This window comes from Lepisosteus platostomus, chromosome 3 (assembly GCF_059453375.1).
Source record: "Lepisosteus platostomus isolate fLepPlt1 chromosome 3, fLepPlt1.hap1, whole genome shotgun sequence".
Lineage (NCBI taxonomy): Eukaryota > Metazoa > Chordata > Actinopteri > Semionotiformes > Lepisosteidae > Lepisosteus > Lepisosteus platostomus.
Genome location: NC_142613.1, coordinates 62,172,095 through 62,191,438, shown reverse-complemented (window position 1 = coordinate 62,191,438; position 19,344 = coordinate 62,172,095). Strand labels below are relative to the sequence as shown.

At 38.2% G+C, this 19,344-nt stretch overlaps 1 protein-coding gene across 1 annotated transcript; it reads left to right on the top strand.

Moving 5' to 3' along the window:
• Positions 1–12: 12 nt before the first annotated feature.
• Positions 13–19,135, top strand: nsl1 (NSL1 component of MIS12 kinetochore complex). Its single transcript, XM_088626326.1, has 6 exons — positions 13–317; positions 3,490–3,568; positions 5,645–5,775; positions 6,583–6,637; positions 15,213–15,280; positions 17,267–19,135. The coding sequence occupies exons 1-6, from the start codon at positions 159–161 to the stop codon at positions 17,588–17,590; spliced, it is 816 nt and encodes a 271-aa protein (XP_088482452.1). The 5' UTR covers positions 13–158; the 3' UTR covers positions 17,591–19,135.
• Positions 19,136–19,344: the final 209 nt, after the last annotated feature.

The window sequence follows — 19,344 nt, the reverse complement described above, 5'->3', positions numbered from 1 at the left end:
TAGTGAACCTCGTGTCAGTCCCCAGAGTTTCCGCTTCCGGGTTTTTATCAAATTTGAATCAAAGGCGCTAAACGTAGGCTTCTAGCTTGTACTGTATGTAAGTTGCGGGGAAACAAACGCGGATAAAAGGTGAGGTGTATTTTAAGGATAGAGAGAAAATGACTGACGCTGAGGAAGATTTTAGAGTGCAGTGCTCCTCGAAAAGGTCGGTTTGCGAGGCAGTGCAGCAGTACGGGCTACTGCTGGGAAAGGTCTTGGACAGACAATCCCAGATCTCGGAAGAGCTGAGGAGTCGGGCGTTGCAGGATTTACAGTGGGTGAGTGAACGATGGAAATATTTGGTGTCAAACGTGAAAAGGCGAATAACGACAGGAAGGAAATTGACTTTTCGATGGGGGAAGAATTGGAAATATCCTTCAATAGAAATCGATATGTCACCGTTTTGTTTTGATTTGCTGCTGCCTTTATTTGTGTTAATAATGCGAACCGCGAACTAAACCAAGCTTTGATCTAAAACGGGGATTCCACAGTTAACAGACAAAGACGGATTTTTTTACTATCCAACAATCAGTTTTATAACCACTTCATCCAATTCAGGGTTGCAGGGGACACTGAACTAACTCGACAATCTGCAAGCAGAATACGCACTGGACAGGACGGTATTCCATCACAAGGCACACATGCATACTAAGGGGCCAGTTTTTCTCGGCAAGCAACAGGTGCAAAACAGGGTAACATCCTGGATGGGATGCCAGTCACACCAAGGCCTGTTTTCCCAGAAGCCAATTAACCTGCCAGTAGGAAACCGGTGCACCTCCTGCAAAGGAACACGTAATAGGTTTATTCCATGCTGAAAAGAGGAGAAAGAAAACACAGCGTTTCGGCCATGTAGCCTTCTTCAGGTGTTCTTCTTCAAGAATGGATGACATATTGAAGATAACTAACTCATGTCTTATAATACAAATGTAAATGACATACACCAGAAATATAAAAAAAATGTGTGTTTTATTTCTGATAGATTTTTTCAATATTATGATTATTTCATTTAAATGATAAAATGTATAAGCATTTTACTTTGAAATTGTAGTGTCTCTAGAATCTTAGCTGGTCATGGACCTTTTAAATGCCCTGAAAAAGACATCTGTGCAAAAAATCTTCAGTATATCTCTGCTCTGTTTTTCATTTTCTAATAAAGTCAGGAAGCAAGTAATCAGAAAACAAGGGTGTTAAAGAATTACAGTCTGTTTTGTTGTAATACAGTTCTGTGTTCTACATATGTTCTACAGTGGCTGCCATATCACTCTGCAATCACAACTGGCAACCCACTGAAGCTAAGCAGGTGTGAGCCTGGTCAGTACCTGGATGGGAGACCTCCTGGGAAAAACTAAGGTTGCTGCTTGAAGAGGTGTTAGTGGGACAAGCAGGGGGCGCTCACCCTGCGGTCCATGTGGCCCCAGTATAGTGACGGACACTATACTGTAAACAGGTGCCGTCCTTCGGATGAGAAGTAAAACCGGGGTCCTGACTCTCTGTGGTCATTAAAAATCCCGGGGCGTTTCTCAAAAAGAGTAGAGTGTAACCCCGGCGTCCTGGCCAAATTTCCCATTGGCCCTTACCAATCATGGCCTTCTAATAACCCCCCTCTATGAATTGGCTTCATTACTCTGCTCTCCTCCCCACTGATAGCTGATGTGTGGTGAGCGTTCTGGCGCACTATGGCTGCCGTTGCATCATCCAGGTGGATGCTGCACATTGGTGTGTGGTGGAGGGGAGTCCCCATTACCTGTAAAGCGCTTTGAGTGGAGTGTCCAGAAAGCAATTATTATTATTCTGGACCCCCAACACATTACACTTCTGAATATTCAGAAAACCCAGATTTCTGCTGAAACATTGTGTTTCTTTTCTTCTCTTTTCAGCATGGAGTAAACCTTTACTTGTTCCTTTGCAGCCTACGTATGCTGATGCGGCTGCCTACTTAACTACTTCTTACTATGAATTTCCTTTTAAAAAAGTATATAACTTAATTTTCTAGGTAGAATATACTAAACATCAGAGAAATATGAACTGTGATATTCTATGGCTGCTCCGAGGCTGAAGTTTGTCAAGATTATGAAACAAATATGATTTTTTATTTTTTAGATTCTTGAAAATAAGGTAAATGAGTGGTGCATGGCCTTAAAGGGCAAATTTGTCCTCTTTCACCTGTGCTTGCAATATATTGTACTCTTTATCTTTAACTGGAGTCTTGTTAAAATCATTTTATAAAGCATTTATTTTTCTTTTATATTTTCTTAATTGATTTGTTGAACCATTTCAGTTTCTGGGGATAAAACCCAGAACCCTACCTTGTTCATCCATTGTATTGCTTAAATTGCACCTTGCATTGTAACAATAGCATCTGCGCTCTCATCTAGTAGCCTGATCTTGTCATATCTAACTAGCTGGCCTGGTCAGTTTTGGCATGGGAGACTTCTAGGGTCTCTCCTGAGAGAAGGTTGTTGACCAGCAGGTCGCATCCTTCCCTCTGGATCAGAATTTCCAAACCAATGTCCCAATTTATTCACTATTGATGAGATGTTAAAACAATGTTCATAGCAACTGGTCTTTAAGTGTCTGAGCTACATTCCACTCTACATGTGTAAAATTTGGCCTTCCAAAAGTTCTCCTTTAATTGGTTAATTAATTTATCACTTCTCTTCTGTGTAGTACTACTGTATGTTGCCCATGTAGTGCAGCTCTTCACTGGAGGGTGAAGTTGTTCCCCTCATCTACGAAAAGCACTGTATAAATGAAAGCAATTTATGTTCATTTTAATAATAATAATTGCTTACACTTCTGTTGTGCTTTTCCAGACACTCTACTCAAAGCACTTTACAGGTAATGGGGACTCCCCTCCACCACCACCAATGTGGAGCATCCACCTGGATGATGCAACGGCAGCCATAGTGCGCTGGTACACTCACCACACATCAGCTATCAGTGGGGTTATTAGGATTATTAGGAGGCCACAATTGGTAAAGGCCAGGATGGCCGGGGTAACACCCCTACTCTTTTTGAGAAACACCCTGGGAGTTTTAATGACCACAGAGAGTCAGGTCCTTGGTTTTACATCTCATCTGAAGGACGGCACCTTTTTACAGTATAGTGTCGCTGTCACTATTCTTGGGCATTAGGACCCACACAGACCACAGGGTGAGCGCCCCCTGCTGGCCCCACACCTCTTTCATTCAGCAACCTTAGTTTTTCCCAGGAGTCTCCAATCTAGGTACTGACCAGGCTCACATCTACTGAGCTTCAGTGGGTTGCCAGTTTTGAGTTGCAGAGTGATATGGCTGCTGGCTAATTAGGCTCTGTGTATTTGTTGCAGTATGTAACCATAGGTGAGTATAACGCTGTTGTATACAATGGTTCCCATTGCTTTTATTTAGTGTAAGTTGCCTTGGATAAAGGTGTTAGCTGAACAGTAACGCAAATAATTGCCATTGACAGAACTTCGAGACTGCCGTTCAGAAGAACGTGGTGATCAATGGCGAATCTTGGGATGACGCGCCCGATGACCCAGTTAACGGTGAGATCTTTCAAGATAAAAATACGACAAGTTACCTATATTTTTTCTTGGCCACACGTGATCTAACAGGACATCAGTACGGTAATATTTTTTTTTTCAGTTGTATATTAGCTACAGTTTCCTGACTTGCAGTCCAAGTCTGTCTGAACTGAGGTCACCCAGCTCCCCAAGGTCCTCATTCTAATCCAAAAGCGGGGGGAGATTTGGACCAAGCAGGACTTTGAGCAGGAAGAGTGCCTGTCCCTTGGTTTAATGCCAAACCACACCAGTTTCTCGAGCCAGTGTCTTGCACTGTGGAAAATGATCTGAAATGGGATGGAGGAGTGGCTGAAACTTGGACCAAGCGATGGAGGGAGAGGCTGCTTAGGAAAATGGAACCAGCTGATGAAGGGGAGCCCTTCCTGAAAGGAAAGAAGCGACCTGTTCCTGAACTGGCATCGACGCAGGGAGAAATGAGGGATTCCTGCATTGGTGCCTTCGAGGGAATTCTAGAGCTGTGAGGAAAGGGGCCCGGTTTTGATGTTCGTAGGCCCTAGGCACTTTCACTCTGAAATGTGCAAAAAGAGGGGTAAACGCCAATTGAATTATGTCGATCGACATGATGCACTTTAAACTATTCTAATGCTAAACCACGTGATTGGGTGAGCGAGTCGAGTGACCATCGCTTTGATACTTCTAGTTTCTAGAACAGCCACTAGATGGCGTGTGATTATTGATTTGGAGCACCTAGAGTCGATCGCAAGCATGTTGTTTCAGCTCATTTTTCATTAGCCCTAAAAATTTCGTAGGCCCTAGGCACTGTGCCTACAGTGCCTAATGGGAAACCTGGCACTGGTGAGGAATGGAATGGAGTTGCCCTGGAGAGCACAGCTGGCATTGGCATGCCACATCTCCCTCTAACTCCCATATAGATCGGGAGATGAGTTAGGGAGTAAAATAATTCTCCAGCCCCAGAGGGAGATTGAGATGTCCAGGCTGTAACACTCAGCAGCTGGCCAAGGAAACCGCCCCTGTGAAGCTGAAATTTACGAAGCGAAACGAAAGGTGGTAGTAAGGGGGGCCTCTTCAGAACAGAACAGTACTCTTCAGAACAGAACATTAAACAAAAAAGTCGTATTGCACAATATGACTATACATTTATATAATTTATATATATAAATGTATATATAATATATATAAATTCATATAATATAATATACATATAAATATATCAGTTTATATTATATACATTTTATACATTATATACAATATCACTTTTTTGTGTACTGTTCTGTTCTGGTTTGTTCTTTGTGTGTTCTGGACTGTGAGTAATTCTTCTTGCACTTCTCACTATCATTCGTCGCATTGTGGCTGTGTTAAGCTGCTGTTGCACTTCAATTTCCCTCACGGGATCAATAAAGTATCTATCTTCTGAGAACAGGGTCTAAGAAAAAGCAAGCCCTGTCTCAGGACAAAACTGAGATGCATCTCTGCATGTGGAGATCAATAATCCAAGAGCAGGTTAGAGAGAGTGCACATGTCCAACCGGTCATCTAAACCACCATGGAAAATTCCAGCCATTGGGGGAACCTCAAGTAGCAGCAGAGCCAAATATTGGGTGGTGCTGATAAGACCCTGAGGGTGTGAAATGGATTGTTTTATCTGAAATCTGAATTCTCTTATTGAAAAGAAAAGTTCTGTGTGGGATTATCCACAGTGTACATTTTTTGCACTACAGTTTGTTCCTTATGGTATTACTTACAGATGAAAAATTCCTTGGAAATGTTAGAGTATCAGTCACATTTTAAGAGTACAATTTAGATACTTCCTTCATCATTTTTGCAATTTAGTCAAATTGTTAAGAATATTATCCCCAATGAGTTATATGCAATCGGCTAAAATGAAAAAATGCGGAGGTTAAACTGTGGTAGAGTGTAGGATGTACTTATTGTCAGACTGGCTTCTGTTGTTGGAAATAGTCACCACATGTAAAAATAGAAGTAAGGACAGAAATGATGCTAAAAAACAGATCTTTTCACATGTGCGTCATTACATTTTTCCCTGTCTAAACATGGTTTTTGGTTATCATGTTTTCAGACAATGATTCTAAGAATCTGGATGACTGGCTGGATAGAAAAATCTTGGAAACAGCCCTGAAGCGCAAACAGTGTCCCAGAAAGATCCTGCCTTATGTTGTCAGGTCATTGAAATCCGAACGAGAAATCATGGTAAAATCTTTCTCTTTTCTCTTGCTGGTGTTTTCCAGGTTTTATTTTGCATGTCATTGATATTTTTATGTTTAGAGCAGAAATAGTGTTAAAATAATTGCCATAAATAAGCTTTTAACAGTTTCAAATAAATAATATTTATCTTGCATACATTGTTTTATTCATTGAATTTTCTTTGAATTGCTTTGAATAGTTCTCAGATAAATTACAGTGCCCTTTTCTAATTTGTCTTCCTTCTCCATTTCTTTACCAGTAGTAATAACTGTGGATAGCCCACTAACAACAAAAGACATGAACTAGAAAATACTAAAACTAAACCTAAACAGTGTCACTCAAACCATTCCAGATTTCTGTATGGACACTTAGTGGAGGGACTTCTGTGAAGCAGACGTTAGGTGAAGTGATATCTGAAAGCTAAAGAGCTGTTTGTAAAAACTGCTGAGAAACATTATTTTACTACATCCAGTAGTAGATCCCTACAGCTTATGCATTCCTAAGCAAGTTCAAGTTATGCAAACTAGGCTACAAAAGGTCAGTAACAGTTGTGTCAACAGTGTTTATCAGGGTTGCATGATGTAAAATACAGAACACCGTTTGACCAGTAGGTGTCTCCCGTGAGTTTATTTAAATGGCTTAAAACGTAGGAAAAATGTTTATATACGTGTATTTATGTGAATACGTTTAGCTTTAAATTTCCTTGTAGAAAATCAGTTAAAATTTTCTCGTGTTTAAAGAGCGAAAATAAGTGTTTACGATATGATATGGAAATGGCTTGCAATTTCATTGTAAACCTTCACTTGTTTCTAGGGATTGTATAGGGAAACGCTGAAACCAGAAGAATTTAAAAAGGATCCTGTGCAAGGTAAATTTCCTGTGATCAATTGGTTTTGTTTTGACAAAAACTATCCTTATGCTCTTGTTGACATGTTGCATAAGGAGGATTAGACTCCTAATCATAAAAGACATAAAAGAGGATTCAACTTTTTGCAACTTTGGCAATACGTGTAATGATAAAGCACATTAGATGGAGGCAAAAACAGTGCTAAAAATATGCATTTACATTTTAACATGATGATCCATCTTAACCAATCTACATACTAGAATAAAAAAGGTGAGGCAGAGACACTCCAAGCCTGTATAGAGGTTGTGTACAATTAGTTCATTCTGGCTGTGGAGCATTCCAGATAAATAGCATCCCAGAGCCAGGAATTGTTTTTCTTTGCAGCTTTGATGCTGTGGTAATTATAGATTGGTCATCCCTGCAAATATCAACTGTGTGAACCCCTGAATCTATCTATTGTCTGCCCACTTCAGTTCAGTTTATTTGTCATTTGTACAAGTGCAATGAGATGCCTATTTGCATGTATGTGACACTTGCCACCACCACACGTGCTAGTGAGTATCACTAGTTAATTTAAATGACTTTAAAAACGGTTGAAGGTTTTTTGCTACAGTTTATTTATGTTGTGCCATAAAATGTGTGGAAAGCAAAAGGTTAGAAACCTTTCGTACTGGCTTTGCTTGCTTTGGAAAGGAGGAGGGAACGCTCCTGTTGAAGGCAAGCTGCTGCAAGAGCACTCCTACTTCCACCTCACAATCTGGTGAAGCTTTAGATGTTTTAGAAATTGTTTTATATGAAACACTTCATGCTGGTATCACCAGAGACGTTTACCAGTCTGCCTCGACTTAGTAGATGTTTTGATAATACTTTCAACTGAGCTTCTCATTATATCTGTGTTAGTTCTGTTATTAAAATGTGTGGTGATTTTGTTTCTGCCAGAGGAGTTGTTTGTAAAAGGGCATTTTGTGTCATTATTAAATTTAGATTAGCAGAGACACTCTTGACAAGGAACAGCCTCTAGCTGATGCAATTGCTATACTTTCTCATATTGCATCATAATGGAAATTAACCTCATGGATTGTGTGATAGCATGTTGATGTGGCTTTGCTGCCTCCCAGCCCTTGAGTCATGGGTTGTATTTTGACCTGGGTACCTTGAGTGTGGAGTTTGCCTGTTCTCCGTGTGCCCCATGTCTTTGTGATTTGTCACTTGATCGCTACTTTCCTCCTACAGTCCAAAGACTTTGTTGTCTAGATGAGTTGGCGTCTCTGATTTGATCTGCACATGCACACGTTGTACGACGCAAAATACTGCATTTCCGTCTAGGGTGTATCCTGCCTTGTGCCCATTGTCTGCTGGGTTAGGCTCCAGATAGTCATTAAATTGGACTAATTTGAAATTGAAAATTAATAAGCTTGTTTCCAATGCGGAAAACCACACCATTGGGTCATTTGACTGGATACGTACTGCAATGGTCAGGCTTCCCGTCAGGATGTACCCTGCCTAGCGGCCATTGCCTGCCAGCTCCCTCGCAACCCTGTATTGAATAAAACAGCTAGAAAGATGGATGGACTGCATATGCAACCATTGATTGACAAGCCACCATTTGAACCATCCTAACAAGATTACATTTATAGTATTTGGAAATATGGCCACAACTACCATAAGATTTATCTAGTAATCTGAGAAGATGTGTTTTAAAAAGCATTGCCACCCTGCTTAGTTTTCATGTACAGTGATTCACTGTCACTGTTTTAAATTCACTACACATCTGGAATAAATTCAAATTAAACCACATTGTTTAAAAACTGCTTAAATCATTTGCTTTAAAGGACATGCTGAGAGCAATGTGTTATTGTTCTGTGGTTCCACATGTTGCTTTGTGGATACAGCGGTTATGGCTGGAGTTCTGGTTCCTTATTTTGTGAATGCTGATGAAAACCCCAAACAGTCTTTCCATAGATAGAAAATGTATCTCCTGTGGTGCTACTTCAGTTTAGAACTGCATTATATGCAGTATATGCAATGCTGGGTTTATATATCAAGACTACAGGTAAGAAGTTGCCATTTCCTAGTATGAAGCCTTGTTAGTAAAAAAAAAATCCCCCAAACAGGAAATTCCCTGAATGCAAGAGCTGTAGCAAATGTCACCATATTTTAGACAAAGTGAGTCTGGTGTGCTGTTACAAGACAGAAGGGAGGCCTTACTTGGTCTCTTGTTTCATTGTTTAACACAGTGGGTAGTTTTAAAGTGCTGCTCCTGGGCTTTAAGACTTTAAAATGCAAAAAGTCTTGTGTAACTCACTGACCTTCTTCTTTTCCAAACTTCACCCTGGTCTTTAAGATCGGGTCAATTTAATCTGGTTCAGGTCCCCAGATCCAAACTATGTACCATGAGCGAGCATGGTTCTCTGTCTCCGGTCCTCGCTTGTGGAACAGACAGATCTTGAAACCCTTCTCTGCCAGCAATCCTATCAACTTCCAGTGCTTTAAACTAATTTCCTGTCCCTTTCCTTTCTATTAAGTTCCTTGACCTATTTTAGCCTTTTCTGTATAGTGAATCACAATGTGTTTTATGTAAATGAAATTATTATTATTATCATCATCACCCTTTATTTAATAGTTTAATCTCAGATTATTATTATATTATTGTCTTATTTCTGAGAATTCCTTCTGTATCACATGGGGAAAACTATGTGGATCTTCATTTTTAAAGAGATTGTTCAGTGAGGAATTTCTTCACATTCTTGAAGCAGTAACACAATAAAAGAAATGGACTGTTCTTGTTGTATGATTTTTGTCTGATTGAATATAATTCATGGAATTAATGTGACAAAATCTGCCAAATTAAAACCCAGTGTAGAAATCGTTGTATGTGATTGGAGAGAGACCCCTCAATTCATTTACATAGTAAGTCCTGCTTCAGTGTTTCTTTCCTTTGGCAAATTCCTAGTGGTGCTATATAAATAATTCAAGTTCAATTGCAAATTGGCCAAAAGGCTTGGTTGTAAGGATTTTTTTTTCCTTGGGGTTTCCTGCATTTCGGCAGTCTGTAGGAACCTCCTCATCTGGGGTTTAGTTTCTGTTTTAAAAAAAGGAAATTTCAAAACATTCTTCTTAAACCTCATTAGTGACTTGACACACTGGGTTTCATCAAGTTCTCCTCATCCCTTTTAAAGGGGATGTACAGATTTGGTTGGCAGAGAAACGTGACTTCTTTACCCGGCAGCCAAGGGAAAATTGGGGTACTGTAGGTGGCTGTCTTTGGTCCTGATGTCATTTCCCATCTGCATGTAATCGATTCTCGTTCTAAGAATCGGTGTAACAAGATCGTCTGAAAGCTCCCAACTAATACAGTTGCCAAAAGCTTGAATGTCCAAACAAAAAAGAATGAGTAAACCTAATGTTAAAGAAAGATTTGTAGATTCAGAAAAAAAGGTTACTTTGAAAATCGTACTTCAGGTTTTTGTTTCTCGGGTAGCTAAATAAAAATAAAAAACTTCCCCTTGATAGTAATCTAAAAGGAGCTAGAAAGTTCAATTTGGTACTGCAAAACCTGACTCCAGAAAAGTCCAGAACATTCGTTAACGTGCTTGGAAAGTTTAAAGGGCTGAGGCTCTTGTCGTTGCCAGTATGGCAGCACTGGAAAAAATAAACTGTAGCTGTAGATGTCAGAAAATTGTTAGAAATTAGGAGAAAGGTTTCATGCTTTAACGTATTTGTTGCATTGATATAATATTTTTCACCACAAAGGATCCTAAAGTGCTTTACATATGGAAGGGAACACATTTCATCCAGAGTAGGTGTTGTGATTCATTGGTAGATGAAATGCTTCCTCTCCTATATGACGGTGGAGGAGTGATAACTTCTTTATACAGTTAAATAAGAGGGAACATTAGGTAGGAAAGGTTGTGCAAGCCTGGGATGGAATTTAGCCAGGACTCTGAAAGGTTTTCTACATAATAGCTAGCAACCAACCTTCAATGTGTCCCATAAGTAACAGTTGTGCTGTTAATGAAGTTTAGTTTAGTAATCAATTATGCAACAATCAAAGAAAAGATTACGAAGTAATTAAGTGGTTTAACTACTGAACAACAATTGGTACAAAAGCCTGAAGTCACTAGACCCTCCAGGAACTGGGTCAGAGACCCCTGCCTTATAGTTTAAAAACTTATTTGATTGTTCTAATCAGATTTGTTGAGGAAGTATAAAACCGAAATTGAGCTATACAGTTGTGTTGTCTCTGGAGAGGTCAACAAGAAAAAGAACAGCATATGTACTGTTAAATGTTGAGATGGTACTGTTCTTGTACAGGGCTGTGATTCTTCGAGTTGCACAGAAAGGTTAATTCCTTTTTTTATAAAATCACTTTATTAGCCATATACAATTTCTTGTTTCATGAGTTCCATGGCACTCTGAACAATGCTGGCCAGTTCTCAGACATTATCCCTATGTCAAACTCAGTACAGAGTAGCACTGCATTGTCAGAATCTATTTCAGCATGTTTGTAGAGGAATAAAATAAAGATTTTATGAATGATGTAGTCACCAGACCTAACTAGTTGATCTTTGGGTTCACAGACTCATTAGAAGTTGTATGAACTTTAACAAGTTGGCCTTCACATATGGTTGAAAATCTCTACGGAATAATCCCCAACTCACTGACAATTATATTAATCATTTAAATTGCTAAAATTGCCCCAAATAGCTATTTATTTGAAATAGGATTTTGATTTCCTTGTCTGGCTATGAATATTTGTGTGTTTTTGGGAAAAATAGATTTAGTAATTGTAGATGTATATTTCTTGTAATGTTATCTTTATTCATTAAGATGTGCTTCTTGTTAAGAAAAGGCCTAGAATGCCTAGAATTAGCATCAATCAGTTGACTTGAAAGGTTGGGGGTCCCACATGGTTTTATTTAAACTGTTAGTTTCGCTGTAATTTTGACTACTATATGTTGACTGGACCCCATCGGTTTATATATACAGAAGCTCCCACCATGGAGTTATTCTCTGTCTAAAATCTTAACTCAGAAAAATCAATATTACACTTTTTTCTATCGACAGTGATCAAGAGAGACTCTATATATTCTATTGCCCCAGCCATAAATGTTAACTTCAGCTCCAGTGTCTGTTATCCTTTCTGGTTAGAATAAATATTATCTCTTGTCTGTCGACTGTTTCAAAACGAGGTGTGTAGGAGTAGGCGGAAAATGGGGATCTCTTTCAGATTCACGGAGAACAAGTCTGTTCCTTAAAGAAGTCTCATTTTGAACGATTACTGAGCTCTGCACACAGTATTGTAATGACGTGGGCTGGAGCAGCTTTCCTCTTATTAAAATTGCATGAAAGTAAAATTCATTTGAGACATTTTTTTAGTAGCAACAAGGAACTTGGAAATGTTCATTTGGGTGTGCCCACTGCTGCAATGATATGTAATAGTGGTTCCCCTCTGACTTGATGTACAGCCAACAGGCTGACCGATAATATCTGCTGCAAACCAGGAACCCACAGAAAGCATGCTGTTAGAATGCTGAAAAACATTATTCAACAATTGTAGCCAAGGCTTTCTTCCCTTTAGGCACTGCTCCAGTTTGGAAGCTCGCATTGTCTGTGAGTTTGCATTCTGTTTCCTATCTAAATGATCCAACTGAGCCAATCGCTATTAGCTTAACTCGACCGATTTAACTTTTCACAGGTCTTCAGCTGTTGGTGATATAAACAGTCCTAACCTAGAAATCTTGCTGGATTCTAGCCCTTGAGAACTGGAATTGTGTTTAAGCTGTGAAGGGTTTAGATTCAAGTACTAAATACAGCAAAGTAACAGAACTCTTCAACAGTAAATACAGTAACCAGTGGAAGATCAGTATTTTCTCAAACGGCATAATGACAGTGAGTATGGATTTTGCCAGAACTCTTTGGACAGTGCAGAATGCCTCACATTGTGCTGTGTTGCTTACTTTGACCTTTTTTGAAAGATTCTTGTTTTGTGAATGTTTTTTTAAAGGTAAAATGTATTTTATCTAAAACAACAAATCAAACAAACATAACTTGTTTATGGTTCTCATCAAAACAGAAGTGTGTGATTACATACAGCTCAATTATATAGATAATTTTTCATTTGCATTGCTATAGCTTCTGATTTTGTGTCCTAGAAAGTGGCAGATTTTGTTATTTCGTTTTCAAGCTTCTATTAGGAATTAAATATATTTTTGGAAGCACTCCACTATTGTACTGAAGATCAGTCTGCTAAGAGAAAAGCAATTACTTGAACACAGTCATGTACTGTATATTAAATCTTGTTAGATATTAGAGAATTGTACAAATTTACACATTTAGCTTTTTATACTACTGAAACCTACTTACAGACCCAGTAATGTCACAATGCTATTGACTGTACCCCAGTATTACTGTGGTTCAGAAGTTTTAGTAATGCCCACTTTCATCCCTGAGGTCTAATTCTTCTTAATGCTGTGCTCATGGAACACAGGATGTTCTGTATTTCCCTACTAATATTATACAGAAATTACTTTCTGGAATGTTTTAGTCCACAGAGATATGATAAAAGATAAAAAATAAAAGAAATCTACATTTAATTTCCCTTAATGTTTTATTTAGTATATAGCATTTCAAGGAATTAGTACAAAATGAATATACAAGTACAAAGTGATCTAAAGGGAGAAACTTTTTTTTTTAGGTCAGAGTGATACACATTTTGAAAAAGCGACACAGAAACAGGTTACAGTAATTTCTCTGTATTAGGTGAATCCTGGGAACTTTGCATACTGTAGTTCAGGAATTACAAAGGAGTGAAACTGAAAATCTATACACTTGCAGCAAGATTTTTTATTTCCCTCTTTCATTTCCTATTAGTTTTAGGTGTTGAAACAGCTAGAGGATAGAAGATTCCCACACAGTGTTTCACAATGGCGTAATATGATCACATTATGATCACAATCTTGCAGACCCTACATGTAATCAGTTTATTTATTAGTTTTAATCTGACAACATAAAAATCATGATGCCTAAACAGTGATTGTCCTTTTTTTCTGCAATTTCATTTCTTGCTCTTACAGAAACATTCGGAGCCTGAAAAGAAACGCTGCATCTGTATCATTGTTCTTTAGATCTGTGATCCATATCATGCATCAAACATAACTCTGCTCTATTCTGGTTATGCATTTTTGTTTTTCAAAAAACAAAGTATGTTTGGATGTTAATCATATATTTTCGGCATTGCTTTTATTGTCTTAGGCATAAATGATCATACTCAAGTGACTTTGTTGTATAAGTACTAAATCACCTAAATAGTGAGTGATTATCAGGTGCTAAAAAAGCAATGAGCTAACCTGTTGAATGTCAGACCTGGTTGAAACCCAGAAAGAAAAGAAAGAGAAAGAAACCAATTACTTCACTGATCAAGAGTACAATGCCTTCATGCCATCAGTGTGTTGGAGATGAGGTTAAATTTCCTTAGGTGAACTTGTCAGCATTGGAGCCGAGAGATTGCTCTTCGACCAAGCTGATGGATGTTGTCAAGTAAGGTGTAGACGTGCAGAATGATATACTTATTGTTAGTAGTGATGGAAGGCAGCCTGGTCTTGCATGCTGTTCATCCTGACAAGACATTCCAGCAGGATAGTGTTCATCTTCCTTGTACAGTTGCTGTTTGTGTAACAATCGCTTTCTTGCAAAATGAGTGTAACCATAATGCTGTGGATGTCCTATTTACCCTACTGAACATTTTATGGGTTGAACCAGGGCATGTAGCATCTTGCCCTCAGAGGCCAATGAAGAGCTATTAGCTTGTGGCTCTCTCAGTAGACACCCGGTTGATGACAAATGTTAATAAGCCTACTTTGCCTGTCATGTTTTCATTGTAGTTTTGTTCATTTAAATTTTTAGACGCTGCACATTCTCAAAGAGGTTGTCTTTATTAAAGCCAAAAGGGCAATTTAAAGGATGACTTACTTTTAATTCCATAGATATTTCATGCACATGTTTTCAAATCAATGCACTTTTAATAAAAAGTCCAGCACTGGAACTCATTAAAACCTAAATTCTGAGAATCTTGTTTCATTCCTGATTTTTCTTATTTATCAGCAGAGTTTGTTGGAGGGGCTGCAGTTCATACAAGCTTTAAAGTGTACCATGCCTTCTTGCCTTGCTTTATCAACAATTTAATGTTTGTATTAAGACGATGTATAGGTTTTAGAAGGAAACACTGAAATAATTTCTTCAGCAAGAAAAACTACAAATGTACTTCATACAAAATACTGAGAGCCAGTATCCTGATATCACACTAGATATCGGGAAACTGAATTGAGACCTTCTCCAGATGGTAGTAACTTCAGTTGGTTTTAAAAGCCTTTGTCCTGTGTATTAAAGTATTGAATGTATGGTAGCAAAGTTGGAGCAAAGTTTTTGTAAATAAGAAACAGCTGTGCTAACAACTTCTACGTTTGGGATAAATGTGTCTTTGTGTACATGCTAACTAGCCATTTGAAAAACCGGCACTTTGGGTGCTGCAGCAGGATCACAAGTCCCATTTGTAACTATCCTGGCTTGAATTTAAACGTATTTTCTTATGCCGCAGACATGACAATGGAAAATGTTTTGGATGCTGCCCCTGAGATCGCCCAACAGGCCAGCAATGTCGATAAGGTAGGAGATCGTGGTCAACATTTTTTTTTTTCTGAGCCTTAATCTCACCCTGCTATTTGCATTGTCCCAATCTGGGATTTTTAACAGTTTACTGGTAGCAGAGAGCTGGACAGAGTGGCGGAAGAATGCGTGGGCCATAACACCTCAGCAGCCACTTACGTCTTCACTGAGCTGTGACTAAGAGATTATTCTGGGGAGAAACAAAGCACTATCAAAAACTGATCCTTGGGTTCAAATTACTCTTATTAGATTTCTGAGTTCTGTACATATGAATATATGACGGATTTAATCTCTCCAGGAAAGAAAATCTGAGCATTTTTTGTGCAAATAAAATCCATCCGTTGTCTGAGAATCTTACATTTTCGTTCACAAGTGGTATTTGCTGTTTTATATTGCTTAAAAAATGTTTTTTTTAAATGACTAAATGCTAACTTTATCTAAATCATTTTATTTTCAGTGATTTATCTGATAACTGGAAATACCGGAAATCCTCATTTAAATTCCCAAATGCTTTAATTTTTAGCATTTTTGGCCCTTTGTGTAAGGCTGTGTGCCAGTGCTGTCAAGGAACTCTGCACAGTTCTAGCTGTTTTCAAGATGTACCATTAATTTCATGTCCTTTTTTTGGTATGGAACCACAACGGTGAGTGGGGTTTACAATGCCCAATGTGCTCATCTTGGTCATGAATTATCTTAAAGTTTTGGAGAGTACTGGCAAAGTTACAGGAACCACAGTGGAATATCAACTGCAAGTACTCACTTGAGGTTGAAAACTGTGGTAGCACCTTCAAAAAGAAACTTGAAAGTGTACTCACAAATATTTGTTTTCTTTTTTTTCTCCATACATGAGCCTTGTATCAATAATGACCAGGGCTTTCCCTGTTTTAGAATCACTGTTTACTGATCAATTCTGAAAGCTTTCAATGCTTAAAGTTTCAGTTATTAAAGCAGGAGAAAACATCAATCTCAAATGTTTATCCACATTATGCTTAAAGTACTGAAGTTATGGCTTAACTGAACAAGTTTTGATGTCATGAACTGTAACTCAGCGTTTTAATGTTCCTAAATTAATCATTCATTCATTCTTTCATTCTTTATATGCCGGTATTTGGTATAACATGATAAATAATAAAATTGTCCCCTTTGACAAAGTAATTATCTCAGATTGCTCCTGTAAGTTGCTCTGGATCAAAGTGTCAGACAAATAAGTGCACTGAGTTTATACTCCCTTGTAAACAAGGGAATGGATACTTAATCACAATTTTTAAATCTGCTTTAGTTGTATGGTCATCTTTGCTGACTTTTCTCCTCATCAAAATTAAATGTGTAGTGAAATATAGTATTGCAAGGTTCACACACCCATTTGATAATTAGATAACTTAAATTAGAATATCTCAATTATTATATCCAAACATTACAAATATGAATGTAAAGTGGTTTTCAGACGAGGGAAACCATTCAGCTAATCTAACTCATTCCAATAGTTGACTGGCGCATAACACATTGCAATAGGATTCATTTTATATTTCTTAATAAATAAACAATTGCCAGGGTGAGCATGTTTACTATTAATGGGGATTTTACAAAATGGCCACATTTCTGGAGACATGAAGTCTGTGGAGTGCACAAGTACTTGGAGTACTGGATCAGTAGTGTGTTTAACATTAATATAGTGTTTAACAAGTGACATTCACTGTAACAATAAGGCTGGGCCCTACCAACTTAAAATAATGCATTGTCGACATTATTTTAACCTGTAACTTACTGTACCCTGTAACAGTTATTAGTGCTATTAGTCGCAGGGGAAAGTTGTTTCAGTGAGCCTTGGATCTGCTTGGTTTAGGAAGGTAGTGTATAATATGATCATCTCACTGAACCTGACAGCTCAGTCTCTGGCTGTTGGTGAGGGTGAATATAAGAAGGAATTGTGTTAGTATGGACCAGTTTCAACAGCACATTTTTTTTCCTCTTTTTGTTTTTAAAAAGTGCCTTAAAGCTTTGCTTCAGAAAGCAGAAGGCTTTTGCCAGGCCCTGAACCAGCAGTCCAAGCTGGAGTCATCCAACGTATACAAAGAGGTGTTCTCCAGGAGGGCGGCGCCGGGGGACAGTTCGTCTGGGGTTCGGCCTGGAGCACTGGAGGACACCCCTCCTGACAGCAGCACCAAGGCCGTGAACAGACACCCAATGAGGAAGGCTGCTGTGGAGGCTGACCTGGAGGGTGCCTACACTTCCAAATCAAAGAGACAGATAATCTTGGCTGAGAGTATTGAGTCTGAAGACTTGAAGGGAGGGGAAAGTCAAAGTTCTTAGGGATTGGAGTCTCTTGGCGTCTTTTAGTTAAGGGTTCTTAAGAGAATTCAAGTAAATTAAAAATATTAAATGGGAAGTACCGAGACACAGAGATTAGCCACACAGGCTGGGGTGTCCTGTGCCTGCTGCTCTCGGGCCCAGCTTGCACTCGATGCTTCAGAGATAAACCTTGTTGTCAAGGGCTGTCATGACCCTCATCAAGAATAAGAGGCTTTCTGATTATAAATGCCTGGCTGTTTATTAAACTATACAGTACTTACCAGTGATATTTTTTGTTGGCTTTATAACTCTGTCTCATCCTAGACAACAGAATTAACAGTTCAAAAAGGTTGCCAATATTTATGTTGTGAGAATTTGTCTTGAAGGTTAATCTCCTGCTAAGATACGCCTGATGCAATAAATGTGAAAATAAATTATTAATAATTAACTAGTATAATAAAAACATTGGTAACACTTTTCAGCTGGAGGATGCCAGTACGTATATTCTGTGACTGCATATTAGGACTTGCATCAGAGATGGAAAATCCGTGTACAGTGTTTGTGTATTTCCAGAATACGATTGCATGTTTCACTTTTTAATGTCCTTTACATACAACATAAATTTTCCTTCATAAAGTTTTTTCTAACACTGCTTTTCAATTATTTAGATGTATTTCTGTACAAATGTTTGAAAATTTTGCCTGTAATTTAATTAAACAATTTCTCTTGAATATTACTGAGCCCTCCTGTTCCATGGGTTAGTCTCTTGATTGAAAATATTTATATTCCAGGATTTTTGTATGCATAGAGCTAATTAATAGAAGATTGCAAGTTTTCTAACAACAAAAAAACTGTATTATGGTTCCTAATACATTGAACATAAAAATCCTAGAGAACAGTCTATCACAGCAGAGCAAATAATTTGAATTCTACAGTCAGAATGATACTAATCCAGCAATGTTAGTGAAGGAGTCCAGTATAATCTTTGGACCCTTGCACTATCTCCCTTTTGTACCATGTTATATACGTCAGGGTGCAGTATGCTAGATCTGGTCTAGCTGGAGCACAGTACAGCTTTGTCGTAACCTCCTAGGACATATGTTCTACACTTAAAAAGCTTCTGTATTATTCACCTCGTTCACTGTAGCACCTACACCTTTTTTCTCCCTGGGTGTAATCCAATACCACTAACTCAACAGTTTTGTTTCCTGCTCTCACCATTGGCTGTCATTAAATTTCCTCTGCCTGTTTCTACTCCCTCACTCTGGAGTTGTTTTAATAAGCTGGCTTGGGGCTGTGTGCTGTTACTATTTTTTCCTGTGTATACTGCACATTGTAACAGTGTAAACTGTCTTTACTCTTTAGTAAATTGAGCACGTTAATCCATTATGTCTACATCAAAATCATCATGCTGTGTATGTAATATCAGTAATAAGTGCTTGTGCTTGGCTTTTTTGTTGTCACTGTTTCTTGAAACTAGTAGAGTTTTGTATATACTGTATTGTAATTACTGTACAGATTTTGTACTGCCACTGAATAAAAAAAGTCTTGCTTTTGAGTGTCAAAGTTATATTTTTATATTAAATTTGTAATTTAAATCTAATTAAAGAGAATACCTTTATTACCAGAATTTAAAGCAAAAGTTTGGCACTTTTAAATTCAATCATTTTAGTTTAACAGTTTTCTGGCTGTTTAGAACTTATTTGGCAGAAGTATCTTTTAAAGGGGATTATTAAAGATTTCATATTGTTTTTGCCAGAAGTGGGCAGTAATAT

Excerpts from the sequence above, each read along its gene's own strand:
- nsl1 (XM_088626326.1), top strand. The coding sequence starts at position 159 with ATGACTGACGCTGAGGAAGATTTTAGAGTGCAGTGCTCCTCGAAAAGG. Across the intron at positions 3,569-5,644 it reads GCCCGATGACCCAGTTAACG|ACAATGATTCTAAGAATCTG; the intron begins GTGAGATCTTTC and ends TCATGTTTTCAG. Across the intron at positions 5,776-6,582 it reads AATCCGAACGAGAAATCATG|GGATTGTATAGGGAAACGCT; the intron begins GTAAAATCTTTC and ends ACTTGTTTCTAG.